The sequence below is a fragment of the Oncorhynchus tshawytscha genome, linkage group LG10, assembly GCF_018296145.1.
Source record: "Oncorhynchus tshawytscha isolate Ot180627B linkage group LG10, Otsh_v2.0, whole genome shotgun sequence".
NCBI lineage: Eukaryota > Metazoa > Chordata > Actinopteri > Salmoniformes > Salmonidae > Oncorhynchus > Oncorhynchus tshawytscha.
The window spans coordinates 27,474,707-27,490,939 of NC_056438.1; the positions used below are offsets into that span (position 1 = coordinate 27,474,707).

At 41.8% G+C, this 16,233-nt stretch overlaps 1 protein-coding gene across 1 annotated transcript; it reads left to right on the plus strand.

Annotated features, from left to right (window-relative positions):
* Nucleotides 1-892: 892 nt before the first annotated feature.
* LOC112260048 (cellular tumor antigen p53) lies at nucleotides 893-15,302 on the plus strand. Its single transcript, XM_024434838.2, has 11 exons — nucleotides 893-1,040; nucleotides 2,047-2,207; nucleotides 2,406-2,472; nucleotides 2,728-2,943; nucleotides 6,292-6,478; nucleotides 9,711-9,823; nucleotides 9,961-10,070; nucleotides 11,822-11,952; nucleotides 12,040-12,137; nucleotides 13,713-13,816; nucleotides 13,968-15,302. The coding sequence occupies exons 2-11, from the start codon at nucleotides 2,143-2,145 to the stop codon at nucleotides 14,053-14,055; spliced, it is 1,179 nt and encodes a 392-aa protein (XP_024290606.1). The 5' UTR covers nucleotides 893-1,040; nucleotides 2,047-2,142; the 3' UTR covers nucleotides 14,056-15,302.
* The last annotated feature ends 931 nt before the right edge of the window (nucleotides 15,303-16,233 follow it).

The window sequence follows — 16,233 nt, forward strand, 5'->3', positions numbered from 1 at the left end:
GTTACTTTTTGGTTACAAGAGCACAAAAAAGAGCTTTGAGGACACCTCACCCTGGGTGAACTTGATGGGAGATTTGGGTTTAGATGATGCATAGACACAGCCACCAGAAGCACTGAAACTAATAATAGCACTGCCACCTCAGACACAGCCACCCGAAGCACTGCAACTAGCAACTAGCAACTGTGCGAGGATACGCCGCTTTAAAAATAGAATTCAGAGCATGGGTTGACTTGGTCCTGAAGAAAGAGTATATAAGAAGCATGCTTTCAATTGAAAGGCTTGATAGTGCTACTTGATTTATCACTGACAGACAGCTCGTGATACTTCAACTATCATCAACCTAAAAGGTAATATCTGACTTTCATACTCTAGAACAATTGTATCTCTTGACTTCTGATTTCTGAACGAGACATACTGAGACAACTACCCACTACACTCCTTGTGCTGAATACATCCACCCCCTAACAGGTGTGGCTAAAAAGCATCAGTGGTGTTACAAAAGGTCTTGATCTCTTGTATCTTTATGTGCACTTTGTCATCACACACAGCGTTTTATCTGAGACAAGTCAATTTGATGGAATCATCCTGGTGAGAAAATGCGCATATTGGATTTAATGCAGATTTTAGAATATTCGCATGAAAATCTGTCCAATTGGATGGAAACCTAGCTAGTGACACTGTTTTTTGCCTCCTTCCTGCATTCAGTCAGTTAAATTTCCGCACGATTCTCAAAAACAGTACATACAGTATTGTTTAGAAACTGCGCTGTCATGATGTAAATGTATCCCAGTTATGATTCGATTTGGAACATTTCTCTCTATTTCATACAAAAAAAACACACCCCGATGGGCGCTCCTCTGATTGGAGGCCTGTGAACTCTGCGTGGCCCTCCCTTCCTCTAATCTGGTTTTCTGGAAATCCCCCGAAGTGCACGCTTTTCACTGGAAAACATTTTGCTTTCGAGCTGCTGTTTCTTTGACACCTTTGCATTGACAGAGAACCTAGGTGCTGCAAGAAAATATTCATCACCGGGAGGCGAGGTATACAATTACATTATTTAAGACAGTGTAGGATAGTATTGTTTTAGTGAATAAAAGTTTGTGAATCGCCTCGGGGATTCCGAAGCAGCCTGCCAAGCTCACGGTTGAGCTAGCTAGAGTAACGTTACATTTAGCTAGTTGAAGTTGGTGGCTAAAGTTTGCATCTTGTATTTGTGTATAAATATGTAACTACATATTATGTAACTACATATTGTAGATCGTTATGACATGGGATTTAGATGTCGCTTACTTTTTCGACTGTTTTGAGTAGCTACTGTAACGCTAACGTTTAACTTACCCAACTAACGTTAGCTAATTTAGGGCAACATGCTAGACCGGCACTTGACTTGTACAATATTTTATTTATTCGTGTTAGTCCCTCGTAAAATATTTAAGACGACTAGGTAGCAGGCTGTTGATAAACTTATGTCACTTTTAATTCAGAATTGAATGTAAATCGTTCAGCAACCAACTTGCTAACGTTATCTAGGTGATGCAATGTTACAATATAAGGTTAGCTAGCGAACGTTAGCTATACAACGTCAAATTTGTTTTTGAAACCCCAACTAGTCAACATTTGTAAAGCCATCACTAGTCGAGGGTAGCGTTAGTTTGTTAAATATGCAAAACTGTCCATTACCTTTTGAGTTAGATTTCAGAGGAAGTATTTATTGATTAAACATAGGGTAGTTATCTAGGCACTTGATCAACAAAGATTAGCCTAATACCGTGACACAATTTCTCACCTAGCTAACTACTAGCCTACACAACTCTTACTGAAATACTGTATCTTATATAATTGCCAACCATGTCAAAGTCATTACCAGAGCAGTCTGACCCAATTCTTGTCTATGTGAACCAGACCCTCCCGCTGCATTCTGTTCTGCTTTCTTCTCCACATCTACAGGGCTGCATTCCAGCGGCACATGTCTGCTTTCCTTTCAAAGCATGTGTCTACAAATATTAGTATTATTTGGTTTAATCACATGGGTGTTCTCTCTCCTAGATCGGATCGCCTTTCTTCATCTCCTGCCTAGAGTCCCTGTGTCCAGTCCTCTCCTCCCATCGGTCCAGTGAGCAGTCGAGAGTCAACGGATACAGGATGGAAGAGCAGGAGTTGAGCTTCCCCATGAGCCAGGGGTCCTTCCAGCAGCTTTGGGAGACCAAGTAAGTTTTGAACAGCCTTTAGAACCCACAGACATATGAATATAATTATGTTTAGGACTACCAATGTAGCTACTTAAGACTGGACAGAGATGGTTGCGTGTGAGTGGAAGCCTAGAGACTTGCTATAATGTATTACAGTACCTCTTCTACTTTTAGGTAATACTTACTTGTACTGTGATTTGTATCTCCTTTCTTTAGCATGTCTACTCAGGGGTCCAATATTCCACCGTTTGGGACTGGAAACTGGTCTGACCTGGATGTCTCGGTAAGTTTGTCTGCATCCTGATGTAAAGGAAATCTTTTTATGATACCACACCTTTTAGAATGGACTAGATGGTTTCTCCCCCTTAGTAGTGTAGTGATTGTTTGGCTTTGAATAGATCTTTTTGGTTGTGCTTTTGTCGGACAATTTGATATCCATACATGGTTAGCCTGGACACTCATCTTTTTAAGTATTCAGACAGAAATCCAAAACGCAACTGCTAACTTCATAAATGGCATGCGTATACATCCTTTACAGCTCGCTCCCGTACTTCCCGAGGCCACCTTCCACGAGGACTTTGACGAGGGGCTGTTTGAGCTGCCTGAGCCCCTGGCCGTGGAGCCCTTGATGTTGCCCCTGGACAGCGTGCCTCCCCCCGCCTCCACCGTCCCCTCCACCATCGACTACCCAGGGGAGCACGGCTTCCAGCTGCGCTTCCACAAGTCTGGCACCGCCAAGTCTGTCACCTCCACCGTGAGTGTCATGCATATGGCTTACTGCACATGCCTAAATACACAGACGTAAAAAGCATCAATATTGTATGCTGCAAGTAGGCTACTTGTAAGCTGTAAGCAAAGTCTTGTCCTGTCAAGTGACTACTAGTAGGCCTTACTGAGGTATTGGAGCCTCATTTCACCCCCCCCCAAGTCATGCTTTTTTAGAATTACTCTTCTTTTTGTTTGTTTTCTATGTTGCTGTTGATCTCCTGTAACCTACCTAAAGCATAAGAGAATGTGTTTTCAATGTCATTTTCTGTTGACCCTCAAGATGAACAGGACCTGTTTCCTGTTACAGCTGAGTCTTAACCCTTTACACTAGTACCCATATATCGATGGAAAATCTGGGCACTAATAAACACCTAAAGTGGAGTGGTGTGGCTGTACAGTAACGGCGCTGTATGGGTTTTGACTGACAGACGTTCTGAACTTGAGCACCGCATGCAACAAGACGTTGCCCCCATCCCTCCCACTAATTGGTCAACTTTAGCACATTTTTTTTGTCTTGAGGGAAATTTTGTAAATTAAGAGGACTCGATGTGTTTTGAAAGCTGAGACAGAGGATTATTATAAATGCCCCTTTGATGTCATACAAACAAGCAAAACACCTGCGAGTCCAAATGTGCACTTCACATTTACGTGTCATAAAACTCCGGTCATATACAGTGTAAAACATTTATGATCACGGTTTGATGTAGTTAGAAGATGACATGGCGTCATACCCTGGGTTGTTCTCAAGTTTGTCTATTTTGAATTAAATTCACAGCGGAACACGCTGAAATTACGATCTGTTTCTACGAATGTCCTTGTGAAAGGCTAACACTAAGATCATATTTGAACTTTTCTTCTGTAGGAAATGTTTCAATGTTGCCCAATCCATTTAGAGCAGTTCCCACGAGTGTAAAGGATTAAACAGCACTGCAATAGGAATGAGACACGACCTACCCTTAGAAGCCCAGGCTCACTGTACATTCACTGATATATATTTTCCTTCAATTTGATGAACATAACTTTTGGAATTACTTTTAAATGTTTTATGCTGCCTTTTTGCCTGGATGAAAAAAATATTTTATGAATGGCTTTATCACAACGATAATTAATACTTAGATTGTGTAAAAACCTGTTTAAATTAATGGTCTCCAATCAATTACAGTAAATTGTGGTTACCATACCTCAGACGGAGACAAGTTATTCCATTCATTCTGATTGTCCGTGGTTGCATTCAAGTGGAATCCAGTTTGTGACAATTTGCTAAAACTCAAGGTTTTGGCTGAAGTTTTTGAATAAAAACAGCCAATAGCACAATGGTTTCCATGGCGACTCACGTGCCAGCGTGCTATGATAGGTCTATTAGTCTTGTGATTAGGCTGCTCTGCCTTCAAATGAACGCCCCCTGCAACTCATTCATTGGAACCATCGACAGACAAACAGAATTGGTCCACCCACACAGACAGCATCGTGAAGAAGGCGCAGCAGCGCCTCTTTAACCTCAGGAGGCTGAAGAAATTCGGCTTGTCACCAAAAGCACTCACAAACTTCTACAAATGCACAATCAAGCGCATCCTGTCGGGTTGTATCACCGCCTGGTACGGCAACTGCTCCGCCCACAACCGTAAGGCTCTCCAGAGGGTAGTGAGGTATACACAACGCATCACCGGGGGCAAACTACCTGCCCTCCAGGACACCTATACCACCCGATGTTACAGGAAGGCCATAAAGATCATCAAGGACAACAACCACCCGAGCCACTGCCTGTTCACTCCGCTATCATCCAGAAGGCGAGGTCAGTACAGGTGTATCAAAGCAGGGACCGAGAGACTGAAAAACAGCTTCTATCTCAAGGCCATCAGACTGTTAAACAGCCACCACTAACATTGAGTGGCTGCTGCCAACACACTGACTCAACTCCAGCCACTTTAATAATGGGAATTGATGGAAATTGATGTAAAATATATCACTAGCCACTTTAAACAATGCTACTTAATATAATGTTTACATACCCTACATTACTCATCTCATATGTATATACTGTACTCAATACCATCTACTGCATCTTGCATATGCCGTTCTGTACCATCACTCATTCATATATCTTGATGTACATATTCTTTATCCCTTTACACTTGTGTGTATAAGGTAGTAGTTTTGGAATTGTTAGATTACTCATTGGTTATTACTGCATTGTCGGAACTAGAAGCGCAAGCATTTCGCTACACTCGCATTAACATCTGCTAACCATGTGTATGTGACAAATAAATTAGATTTGATTTGGGGAGGCCGTTGTTGTAAATAACAATTTATTCTTAAATGACTTGCCTAGTTAAATTTAATAAGATTCTATTTTTATTTATCTGTCCCATTATTGTGTCTGAAAGCACGGACAGTGCCATTGAGGCAATCTCCATTTTTAAAGTAGTACATTTTCTTCTACTTCTATTTGGCAAACTAACTGAAAGAGTGCACACTGCCACCTAGAGTGTGTTAGCACGGGTATAAAGCCACGGTTGGCGGTTTACTGCCACCTGCCGTTATGGAATGTTTCCTCACAAGTATAATTCAGTGGCTATCACTCCTGGTGACCTGGATGGAATTATATGATCCTTCCTTAACCTATAAGACAGGGGTCAACTAGATTCAGCTGCGGGCTGATTATATATATTTATTTTTTTATCTTCGGGGGATGGTCGGTGGGCTGTAACGTTAAATTAATTTGTAGGCTGAAAATTTACTGCAAGAAGCCCAAACCAGATATTTGACTAAAACACAATTCTTTCAAACCCTGCTTACATTTGTATATGATCACGTGTCTTATGCATGGGAATATAGTTTTTTGGTTCAGAACTTGGGGGTCAAATAAAACCATTTGACCCGTGGCCTGCCAGTTGGGAAACCCTGCCATGGGGAGTCCCCCCCAGTTGTCTGTTGAAATGCTGAACATCCTCAATGGTACTACCCATGCTAAAATGGGCTTTTGGGCACTAGAGTCCTCTCTCTATGATTGTAACTGAGGAGTTGCAGGCTGGTTGCAATAAAGCATGGGTCTGACATGACCGGGCATGTTTCAAACAAGGGTTAAAATGCATCTTTTTCGTTAAGGTATTTATGATTTATTTAGAATATAATGGTAAAGCAATATTTTGTTCCTATGAATTCCTATGGGTGTTTTTCCACACTTGTATTTGTATGTACTTTGATAGTGACTACCTGAAGTAATTAAGTGTCTATTTTATTTCTTCATAAATTCAATTCACATCTTTATTCTTTCACAAAGGGAAATTCCTCTGGGACAAAATACTGATTGTTCGATGTTTCCCTCCCTCCCCAGTATTCTGTGCAGCTGATCAAGCTGTACTGCCAGCGGGCTAAGACTTGCCCGGTGGAGGTGCTGATGACCACGGAGCCCCCGCCAGGAGCCATCCTCCGTGCCACAGCCATCTACAAGAAGTCAGAGCATGTGTCCGAAGTGGTCAGCCGCTGTCCCCACCACCAGAGCACGTCTGACGGCTATGAAGGTGTGTGTTTTAGTCTTGAGGTAAAAATTCTAAAGTGAGTTAGTAAGTAATTTGCCCATGTTGAGAGTTAAGCAGACTGATACAATTTCTCACTAGGTTCATTAGGTTGTAATGAATGAACATGCCGTATTCAGCTGGAATCTGGTAGAGTCACCTGATTTGTCTAACTGTATGGGGCGGCAGGGTAGCCTAGTGGTTAGAGCGTTGGACTAAGAACCGGAAGGTTCAAATCCCCGAGCTGACAAGGTACAAATCTGTCGTTCTGCCCCTGGACAGGCAGTTAACCCACTGTTCCTAGGCCGTCATTGAAAATAAGAATTTGTTCTTAACTGACTTGCCTAATAAAGGTAAAATTAAAATATAAATGATGAAACTTGTTTTGCCCAAACTGATTGTGAACCCAAATGTGTGCCTGATTCTAGTTTGAGATCAATACATTGAAAGATCGTTTTGGGTTAGGTGTAGGGGCAGATTTAGACTGTCATCTCATCTGTTTAATTCATTTTGTCTTTGACAATAGCTAATGTAAGTAATTAGAACAATTCCCATCCCTTACAATGGGCTAAAATATAGACTAATTAGTGTGCTTATCTCAGAAAGAACGCTACAGTTATTCCCCTTTTATTATTTCACTTCTTACCAATTTTTCTGGTGTAATTAGGATATTTGAAATCTGATATGTCAACTTGTCTTTGATTATTAAAAAATTGAGGGCTATGCATTTACGGACAGTGTTGATTGTAGGCTAAATCAAAAAATGAGAATAGGCTCTCTTGAAATGCCCCTTGCCTCAAATATTCTGTTTTGTCATTTTAGTATTGTGCAGAAATGGTAGGCATGTATTAACAGATATTGCCTTTTTAGAGCAAGATGGCAAGGTTTTGCAAATCAGTCTCAACCACCTGAAGATGGGTGTTCATTTTGATTTGTCTTGAATGTGGGATAATTTGTATAAATCAAATGTCATATGAACATATTCAAACTCCCAGTATTTGGAAAATGTAGATCAGGGGTGGCCAACCATCTTGGCAAGCTACCTCTAGGTACTATTTTAAAGGGATAGTTCACCCAAACGGATGAAATATTTACGTTATGGACTCACAATATATCGGTGAACATATCGGAATTGGCCGATATAGCTAAAAAATGCCAACCTTGGTATCGGCCGGTCTAGTTTACCGTCGATATGCAAAACTGATGTCAAAGCTGACGTGCATACCTATATAACGAAGGTGCATGACGTAATGACGCCACCTAAAATTTTGCGCTGTACGTGCAACATAGCATTCCTAAACTAATCCACAATGTCTGCTGTGTGGCTCGAGCAATCAAGTCAAGCAGTCATTTGAAAGGGTAACAAAATTTCAGCGAGACAACTCCAATGCGAAATCCATTAATGCTAAGATAATGGAATTCATTGTCCTTGACAGTCAACCATTCTCTGTCGTGGGTGATGTTGGCTTTCGCCGACTGGTCGAGCACCGGTTAACACTACCAAGTGAGCTATTTCTTACGTTGCCCTACCGGAGTTACACAGTAATAGTGTCACTGCTATTAGCTTCACAACATGCATACAATGGAATGCCGTTTGGGTTGTTGCGTGTCAAAAAAGATACAGTAGCACTGTCAAAGCTGTACAAAACACCAGCCACGCATGATGCAAACACCGGCCACGAATCATGTGTTTACAATACCGTGTTGGTAATAAAGCATCATTTGTTAGACCGCAACTTCTGGAGTAGCTATCTTTTAGCTTGGTACCTAGCTAGCACCAAGACAACCAGCCTGAAACAATGACGAGTAAAAACTGCAGTCATCTTCATTATACTTAGCAATGATTTAGGAATCCTTGTAAGTATTAGCTAGGTAGCCACTTGTTGTTCGCCTATTGAAATTGAACTTTAGTTCATGAAAATGAATAGCAAGCCAGCTACTTAACCCTGTTGCCCAAAGCTAATGTTATATTGAGGATCGACCGGACCGGGTTACGTGTTTAGAAGCTAGCCACAATAAGGATTAGGCACAATAGGGGAATTTGTTGTTTGCCTTCAAAATAAAAGTATGTCATTGACAGTGATGTAAATGAATACAAACAGTAGAATTATGCCAGAATTATGCATATTTTGAAGGGTAACCGCAAAGTCCACTATTGTGGCTAATCCTTATTGCGGCTAGCTTCACATAGATGGGTCCGACCACCATTTATCAAATAAGAACTGTCTCATAAATTAGGGTTATTTTAGATGGCACCTAGCTATATAGTTAGCTAGCTAGCTATAGCTACTGAAACAGATTGTTATTATGTTTTTGGGGAAGAACATTGCTTGCATCCATGAGCTAGCAAGCTTGTTTTTTTATGACCAACACTGTAGGTGTGTGAGACAACTTCACCAGCATCATAGCATACGTTTCGATTAATCGTTGTGACATGAAATAAGAGTGATAGTGTAATTAATGTGTAATAACTACGTAAAAAATGTATCAACACGTTAAATTATGACATGCAGTCATATTCAGGTCCTGATTGGTCAACAAGGTTATTTGACACGTTAAATAGTATATTTCTTTCACTTACTTGCTGTTTCGTTGTTAATTTGTTCACTCGTTTCATTCTCAACCAGGATTTCTATGAACAACGAAACAGCACAGCAAGTAAGTGAAAGAAATAGGTTTTGATTATGTTTTACTGGTAATGGGGACATGCATAAATGCCAACAAAATAACTTTTTTTATGTGTGTGTGTGACCTTAACTAGGCAAGTCAGTTAGGAACAAATTCTTATTTACAATGAAGGCCTACCCCAGGCCAAACCCGGACGACGCTGGGCCAATTGTGTGCCGCACTATGGGACTCCCAATAACGGCCGGATGTGATACAGCCTGGATTTGAACCAGGGACTGTAGTCACGCCTCTTGCACTGAGATGCAGTGCCTTAGACCGCTGCTTCCATGTGTGTTAACTATTTAACTGCACTAGAATGCTTAAAAGGCCGCTAAAATTTTAAATATCGGTTATCGGGTTTTGTTGGCAAGGAAAATATTGGGTATCGGTCCCCTAAGGCACTCTGGCGCTAATGATATTCACAATAGGAAATCTCATTGCAAGCTTTCTCCTAAAGTTGGCAGCCCTGCAAGGCATAATTTCCCCCTTGTGTAAAAGATGGTCCCAGGAAGTTCTGAGAGGACTCTTTACCCCCCCCCTCACTTCCTGTCTACTTCCTGTTTCCTGTCAGGTGTGACCCACCGCAGTCACCTGATCAGGGTGGAGGGGAGCCAGCGGGCTCAGTACCTGGAGGATGGTAACACCAAGCGTCAGAGCGTGCTGCTGCCTTATGAGCCTCCTCAGGTATACACCCCCTTCCTCTGGTCTCCTGTATTAGTTTTAATATAAAAGATGAATTGTCAGTTTGCTTGACACTTTCATCGGTCTATAATTCATTTAAAATGCACATGTATTTTTAAGTGCATCTTCACTTTGTATAGCTGGGCAGTGAGGCAACTACTGTTCTCCTGAACTTCATGTGCAACTCCAGTTGTATGGGTGGTATGAATCGACGGCCCATCCTCACCATCCTGACGCTGGAGACCCAGGAGTAAGTCTCTCTCCTTATCCCTTCTCATTGTATTTGTTCATACTGGAAAATCTTTGTCTGAGTCTCGTCCTTATTTGTGTGCGTATATACAGTGGGGCAAAAAAGTATTTAGTCAGCCACCAATTGTGCAAGTTCTCCCACTTAAAAAGATGAGAGGCCTGTAATTTTCATCATAGATACACTTCAACTATGACAAACAAAATGAGGGAAAAAAATCCAGAAAATCACATTGTATTTGCAAATTATGGTGGAAAATAAGTATTTGGTCACCTACAAACAAGCAAGATTTCTGGCTCTCACAGACTTTCTTTAAGAGGCTCCTCTGTCCTCCACTTGTTACCTGTATTAATGGCACCTGTTTGAACTTGTTGCCTGTATTAATGGCACCTGTCCACAACCTCAAACAGTCACACTCCGAACTCCACTATGGCCAAGACCAAAGAGCTGTCAAAGGACACCAGAAACAAAATTGTAGACCTGCACCAGGCTGGGAAGACTGAATCTGCAATAGGTAAGCAGCTTGGTTTGAAGAAATCAACTGTGGGAGCAATTATTAGAAAATGGAAGACATACAAGACCACTGATAATCTCCCTCGATCTGGGGCTCCACGCAAGATCTCACCCCGTGGGGTCAAAATGATCACAAGAACGGTAAGCAAAAATCCCAGAACCACGCGGGGGACCTAGTGAATGACCTGCAGAGAGCTGGGACCAAAGTAACAAAGCCTACCATCAGTAACACACTACGCCGCCAGGGACTCAAATCCTGCAGTGCCCCCCCTGCTTAAGCCAGTACATGTCCAGGCCCGTCTGAAGTTTGCTAGAGAGCATTTGGATGATCCAGAAGAAGATTGGGAGAATGTCATATGGTCAGATAAAACCAAAATAGAACTTCTTGGTAAAAACTCAACTCGTCGTGTTTGGAGGACAAAGAATGCTGAGTTGCATCCAAAGAACATCATACCTACTGTGAAGCATGGAGGTGGAAACATCATGCTTTGGGGCTGTTTTTCTGCAAAGGGACCAGGACAACTGATCCGTGTAAAGGAAAGAATGAATGGGGCCATGTATCGTGAGATTTTGAGTGAAAACCTCCTTCCATCAGCAAGGGCATTGAAGATGAAACGTGGCTGGGTCTTTCAGCATGACAATGATCCCAAACACACCGCCCGGGCAACGAAGGAGTGGCTTCGTAAGAAGCATTTCAAGGTCCTGGAGTGGCCTAGCCAGTCTCCAGATCTCAACCCCATAGAAAATCTTTGGAGGGAGTTGAAAGTCCCTGTTGCCCGGCAAAAGCCCCAAAACATCACTGCTCTAGAGGAGATCTGCATGGAGGAATGGGCCAAAATACCAGCAACAGTGTGTGAGAACCTTGTGAAGACTTACAGAAAATGTTTGATCTCTGTCATTGCCAACAAAGGGTATATAACAAAGTATTGAGAAACTTTTTTTATTGACCAAATACTTGTTTTCCACCATTTGCAAATAAATTCATTAAATCCTACAATGCGATTTTCTGGATTTTTTCCCCCTCATTTTGTCTGTCATAGTTGAAGTGTACCTACGATGAAAATTACAGGCCTCATCTTTTTAAGTGGGAGAACTTGCACAATTGGTGGCTGACTAAATATTTTTTTGCCCCACTGTATATAAAGGGCTCCCTTTTCTGTGGGAGGGAAAATCTTTACATCTGTGATAATGTATTTGTCCCCCCTATAACTCTCACTTCTCTACCCTTCTCCTCTCTCTAGTGGTCAGGTTTTGGGTCGCCGTTGTTTTGAGGTCCGAGTCTGTGCCTGCCCCGGCCGGGACCGCAAGACCGAGGAAGAGAACGCTAACAAAGCTCTGAACGGGACCAAGAACACCAACGGCACCAAGAGAAGTAAGACGGGCCATGTTCCAACAATATTAACTGGCCTCTTTTCCTTGTCTCCCATGTCACTGTTGACCTTGTCTCCTTTCCCCTCAGAGTCCCAACAGTCCCTGCCGCCTCCGGGAACCAGTAAGAAGATCAAGAGCGGCTCCAGCACTGAGGATGACGACAAGGACAATGTATTCTTGTTGCAGGTAGGGGAGACCTCACACACACGCAGGCCAACACACTTTTGGGTGGGAGAATTTGTATATCTCTATTTCATGGTTGTGATAAGGTGTGATGTGACTACCATTAATGTGATTACTGCTATTCATTGAATAATTACCTACGTTGAATTATTACTCAATTAAATTAATCATGTAACAAATGATTAATTAGTCATTTGGGCCCCCAGAGGAGAAGTTTATTTGAGTTAACGTTTCCCGAATTAACTCAAGAATATATTGATATCATACCAGTCATCAATCAATCACTTCCTCATATCAGTCTCATTCTGAACTATAGCCTAAGTGATAAATCAGTGATACACAAATTGGCTTAATTATTTATTAACTAACTAAATAATCACACAAAATTACATAAACACACGCAGTATAGCTTATATTGATTACTAACATAATGCAATGAAAAGTCCCTCGTGGACTAACCCGACATGACTGCTTGTTACAGAACGGTGGGGAAAGAGAGCGGGAGAGACAGAGTGAACACAATTATACATACATGTGGAAGCTGTGCTCATGGGAATATGAGTACTTTGCACATGAATGTCCACTCATTCAAAAATAATTGCAATGTATATATTTTCACGTGTTGTCTCTTTGTTGAACTCGATCCGTCTATGGGACGTGGTTCGATGTAAGTCTCTGGTTGTGTAAGTCTCTGTTTGTCCACCAGAGGTCACAATGTCCTTAGTTGTAGGCATCTTTGTCTGGGAGTGTTCATTGGGATAGATACCTCAGCGGTATCTATGATGGTGAGGAATTTGTCCTTCCCTCTCGTCTTGGTCAGTTGTCCTAGACTACCTTACATGCAGAGCTGCATGCGGTGCATGTCTTGGTCTTTACCTTCGTCACTCGTCGAGAGTTTGAGGGTCTTACCATTTTCTGGTCTTGTAGTTTTAACCGTTTCCAGCCGTGTAGCCACTGCTCCACGCTGTCTGGACTAATATGTTAATTATTCAGCGAGTCCTTTTTAAGTACACTGGTCTGAAAGGTGGTTCCATCTTGTTGACACAATGTCTGTGCTCACGTGGGAGTGGTTATTGACTTGGCCAAGGTTTATATGAAAAGCCATTATCTCATTTAGAAGGCTAAAATTACATTTCTGATTTCAAAAATATTCTTATACTTAAAATAAATTATACAACATTTCGATGCAAACCTGATCACTAGGACGTGTACATTTTAGTGTACAGAATTATAGTTCTTGTTATAGTCTAATTATTTTAATGACATCACAAAATATACATTAATTATCCATATTACATCTGTCATAATTCCCAACATTTGGATATTGAAATATATTCTCCCAATGTTCATTGCCAAAACATCAAATAAAGTCTCTCTGTTGTAGCAAAGGGATTTTTAACTTCTCCATACTGCAGTGGAAGAGGACGTTTACGACCGGTCGTTACGTCATAAAACTCTGCCAACTCCCCCTCTGGGAGAGAGGGGGTTTGGGCTATCTGTCATCCTGTAATCCTCACCAAGGAGAGAGTCATGACAGGTGCCCATTTTAAACATTCCCTCACTCTCTTTTTTTTTCAGGTTCGTGGAAGACAGCGCTATGAGTGGCTCAAGAAGATCAATGACAGTCTGGAGCTGATGGACCGCATTCCTCCCGCTGAGCAGGAGAAATACAAGAAGAAAGGGTAAGCTACCCAACGGCAGACAATTTGATGACGGGAACTTCTCCCTAAAATGCCTCTGTTCCACTTGTCTTAATCTGTCATTTCCTCCATCTATCCTCTCAATTCTAAAACTGTCTCACGTTCGATGTTTGTCCTGTATTTTCTTTCTCAGTTTCTCAAAGAGCCGCAAGCAAGAAGCATTGGCTCCAAAGAGCGGAAAACGGATGCTTACAAAGGAGGGGAGGAGCGACTCCGACTAAGGCCAGGACACCTCAGCCCTTCCCTACTGTCTATTCCTGACCAACATTAAATTGTGACTCCAAAGTAAATGCCCAATACCAAACCCTAGGCAATACATGTAGTCACTTCTTACAAGTCTGAAAGGATAGGTATTAGCAAGATGGTAATAGCTCCAGCTAGGCAGCTATACTCAACAGGCTGACCGCGGTCCGAAAACCCGGACCAGAACGTTGTCAATACGGACTTCGGGTTCCGCCCCAAAAATGATAATATCCCTTGGTATCATATGAACACACAAAGGCATGGCAAAATGTGTAGAATTGTGGGAAATGAGCTTTAACACTACAAAAAATGTCTGCCAACAAGAGGGGTGTGAATAGTTTGGGGTTGCAAGTTGGGGGTTCTTTACTACACTGATAAATGACAATATCCATCCGGACCTTTACCATCTAGGAAATGTGTGTTACCAGACCTTCTCATAGTACTTGTGTACAATGGTAGAATTGTAACCATATTTCAGATGCCAGTCACTTTCGGTACAATGCAAAGTGTGTAAGTGTAGGACCTAGGGTTTGGATTGGGTAAATAGGCTGACCACCATGCCAGTCACTTTCGGCACAACACAAAGTGCCTAAGTGTAGCCCCCCACTGCCTTAACCATCTGGTGTGACTTCCTCCTCACCTGCCCCCCAAAGAGCACTTTAGCTTGTGCTTTTATGATTTGGACCAATTAAAACTAGTCATATCTTGACCTGCCTAGAAACTATGCTTTGTTACCAGTTAATTGGCCAATTGCCTGTTAGTATTTTTGATACCTGCTAAACATAACCACTGCCTTCATTCCTCCCCCTGAACCCTTGACCTGGTTCCCTGTTAATCATGGTCCTATTGAGGCATTGGTCTTTCTTTTTCCCATACTTTTGTACTGCTGATCTAGGAACTATTTTTGTAAGTTCTTTTAGGAACTGTTAAATGATTTTGTCTTATCAATGTTTTTTTTCTTTGTTTTCAATAAATGTTTTAGTTTTTTTTGTACTAATTCCAGCGTTTTGTCCAATGTCTTTTCTCTCTCCTATGCAGAGTTCTGATACTGTGCTTATGATATACTTGATTAAGCACATTTTATGTTGGTTTACTTTATGGCTTTCTGATGGAAACTCTTTTTGCTGATGTCATTTGGTGCTGAGACACGATGCTCTTTTGTTTAGGGAAAAAGGAAACATTTCAGGGAACTTTAAAAAAATAAATAAAAGCAATTTCCTAAATAGTACTGTAATCCTCAGTCTTTTGTGTTGATAAAAAAAATGTAAACAAGCTAACATGACGAGAGACCCATTTACATCTCGGAACCAGAACCAAATCTTGCTTGTCCTGGCTAGCTACTCTATTAGTTAAGGCTCTGTAATGAGACTATTTTTTTTATATCATCATATGGACCTCAACTTTGCTGGGCCCAAATATATTATTTTTCACATTGCTTCCATCATGGTTCCAGCAACTATGGTGGATGTGTAACCAGACCAGCACAGTACTGCTCGGCTTGGCTTGGATCACAAAGACAAATTTCAAGCGTCATTAGTACTGTCGTAAACTAGCTTTGCATTTCAGATGTACCTGACCCTTGTCCATTCCTTTTATCTACTGCTGTGTGTACACATCAGCCAAGAATACATTGTCCAATGCTTTGCATGTCTGGAGGAATAATGCAAAACCAAGTATCTGTCTTGCATCCATGAAACTAATATGTCTTTGTACTTCCATTTTATTTGCTTAAGGGAGCCAGTCTTAAATGGGATGGATATACACTGTGGCCAGAACCCCCCTCCCCTTTGGCTCCAGAACAGCCTGAATTCTTCAGGTCATGACATTTTTGCTCAATTGGTATCAAGGGACCTAACATGTCCCAGGAACACATTCCCCACACCAGTACACCACTGCCACCAGCCTGTACCATTGATACCAGGCAGGATGGGGCCATGGACTCAAGCTTAATCCAAATCATGACTACCATCAGCATGATGCAACAGGAACTGAGATTTGTTTGGACCAGGCAACGTCTTTCCACTCAATTGTCCAGTGTTGGTGATCGCGTGCCCACTGGAGCCGTTTCTTGGTTTTAGCTCCAAGGAGTGGAACCCGGTGTGGTCAACTGCAATAGCCCATTCGAGACGAGGGCTGACGACTTGTGCGTTCTGAAA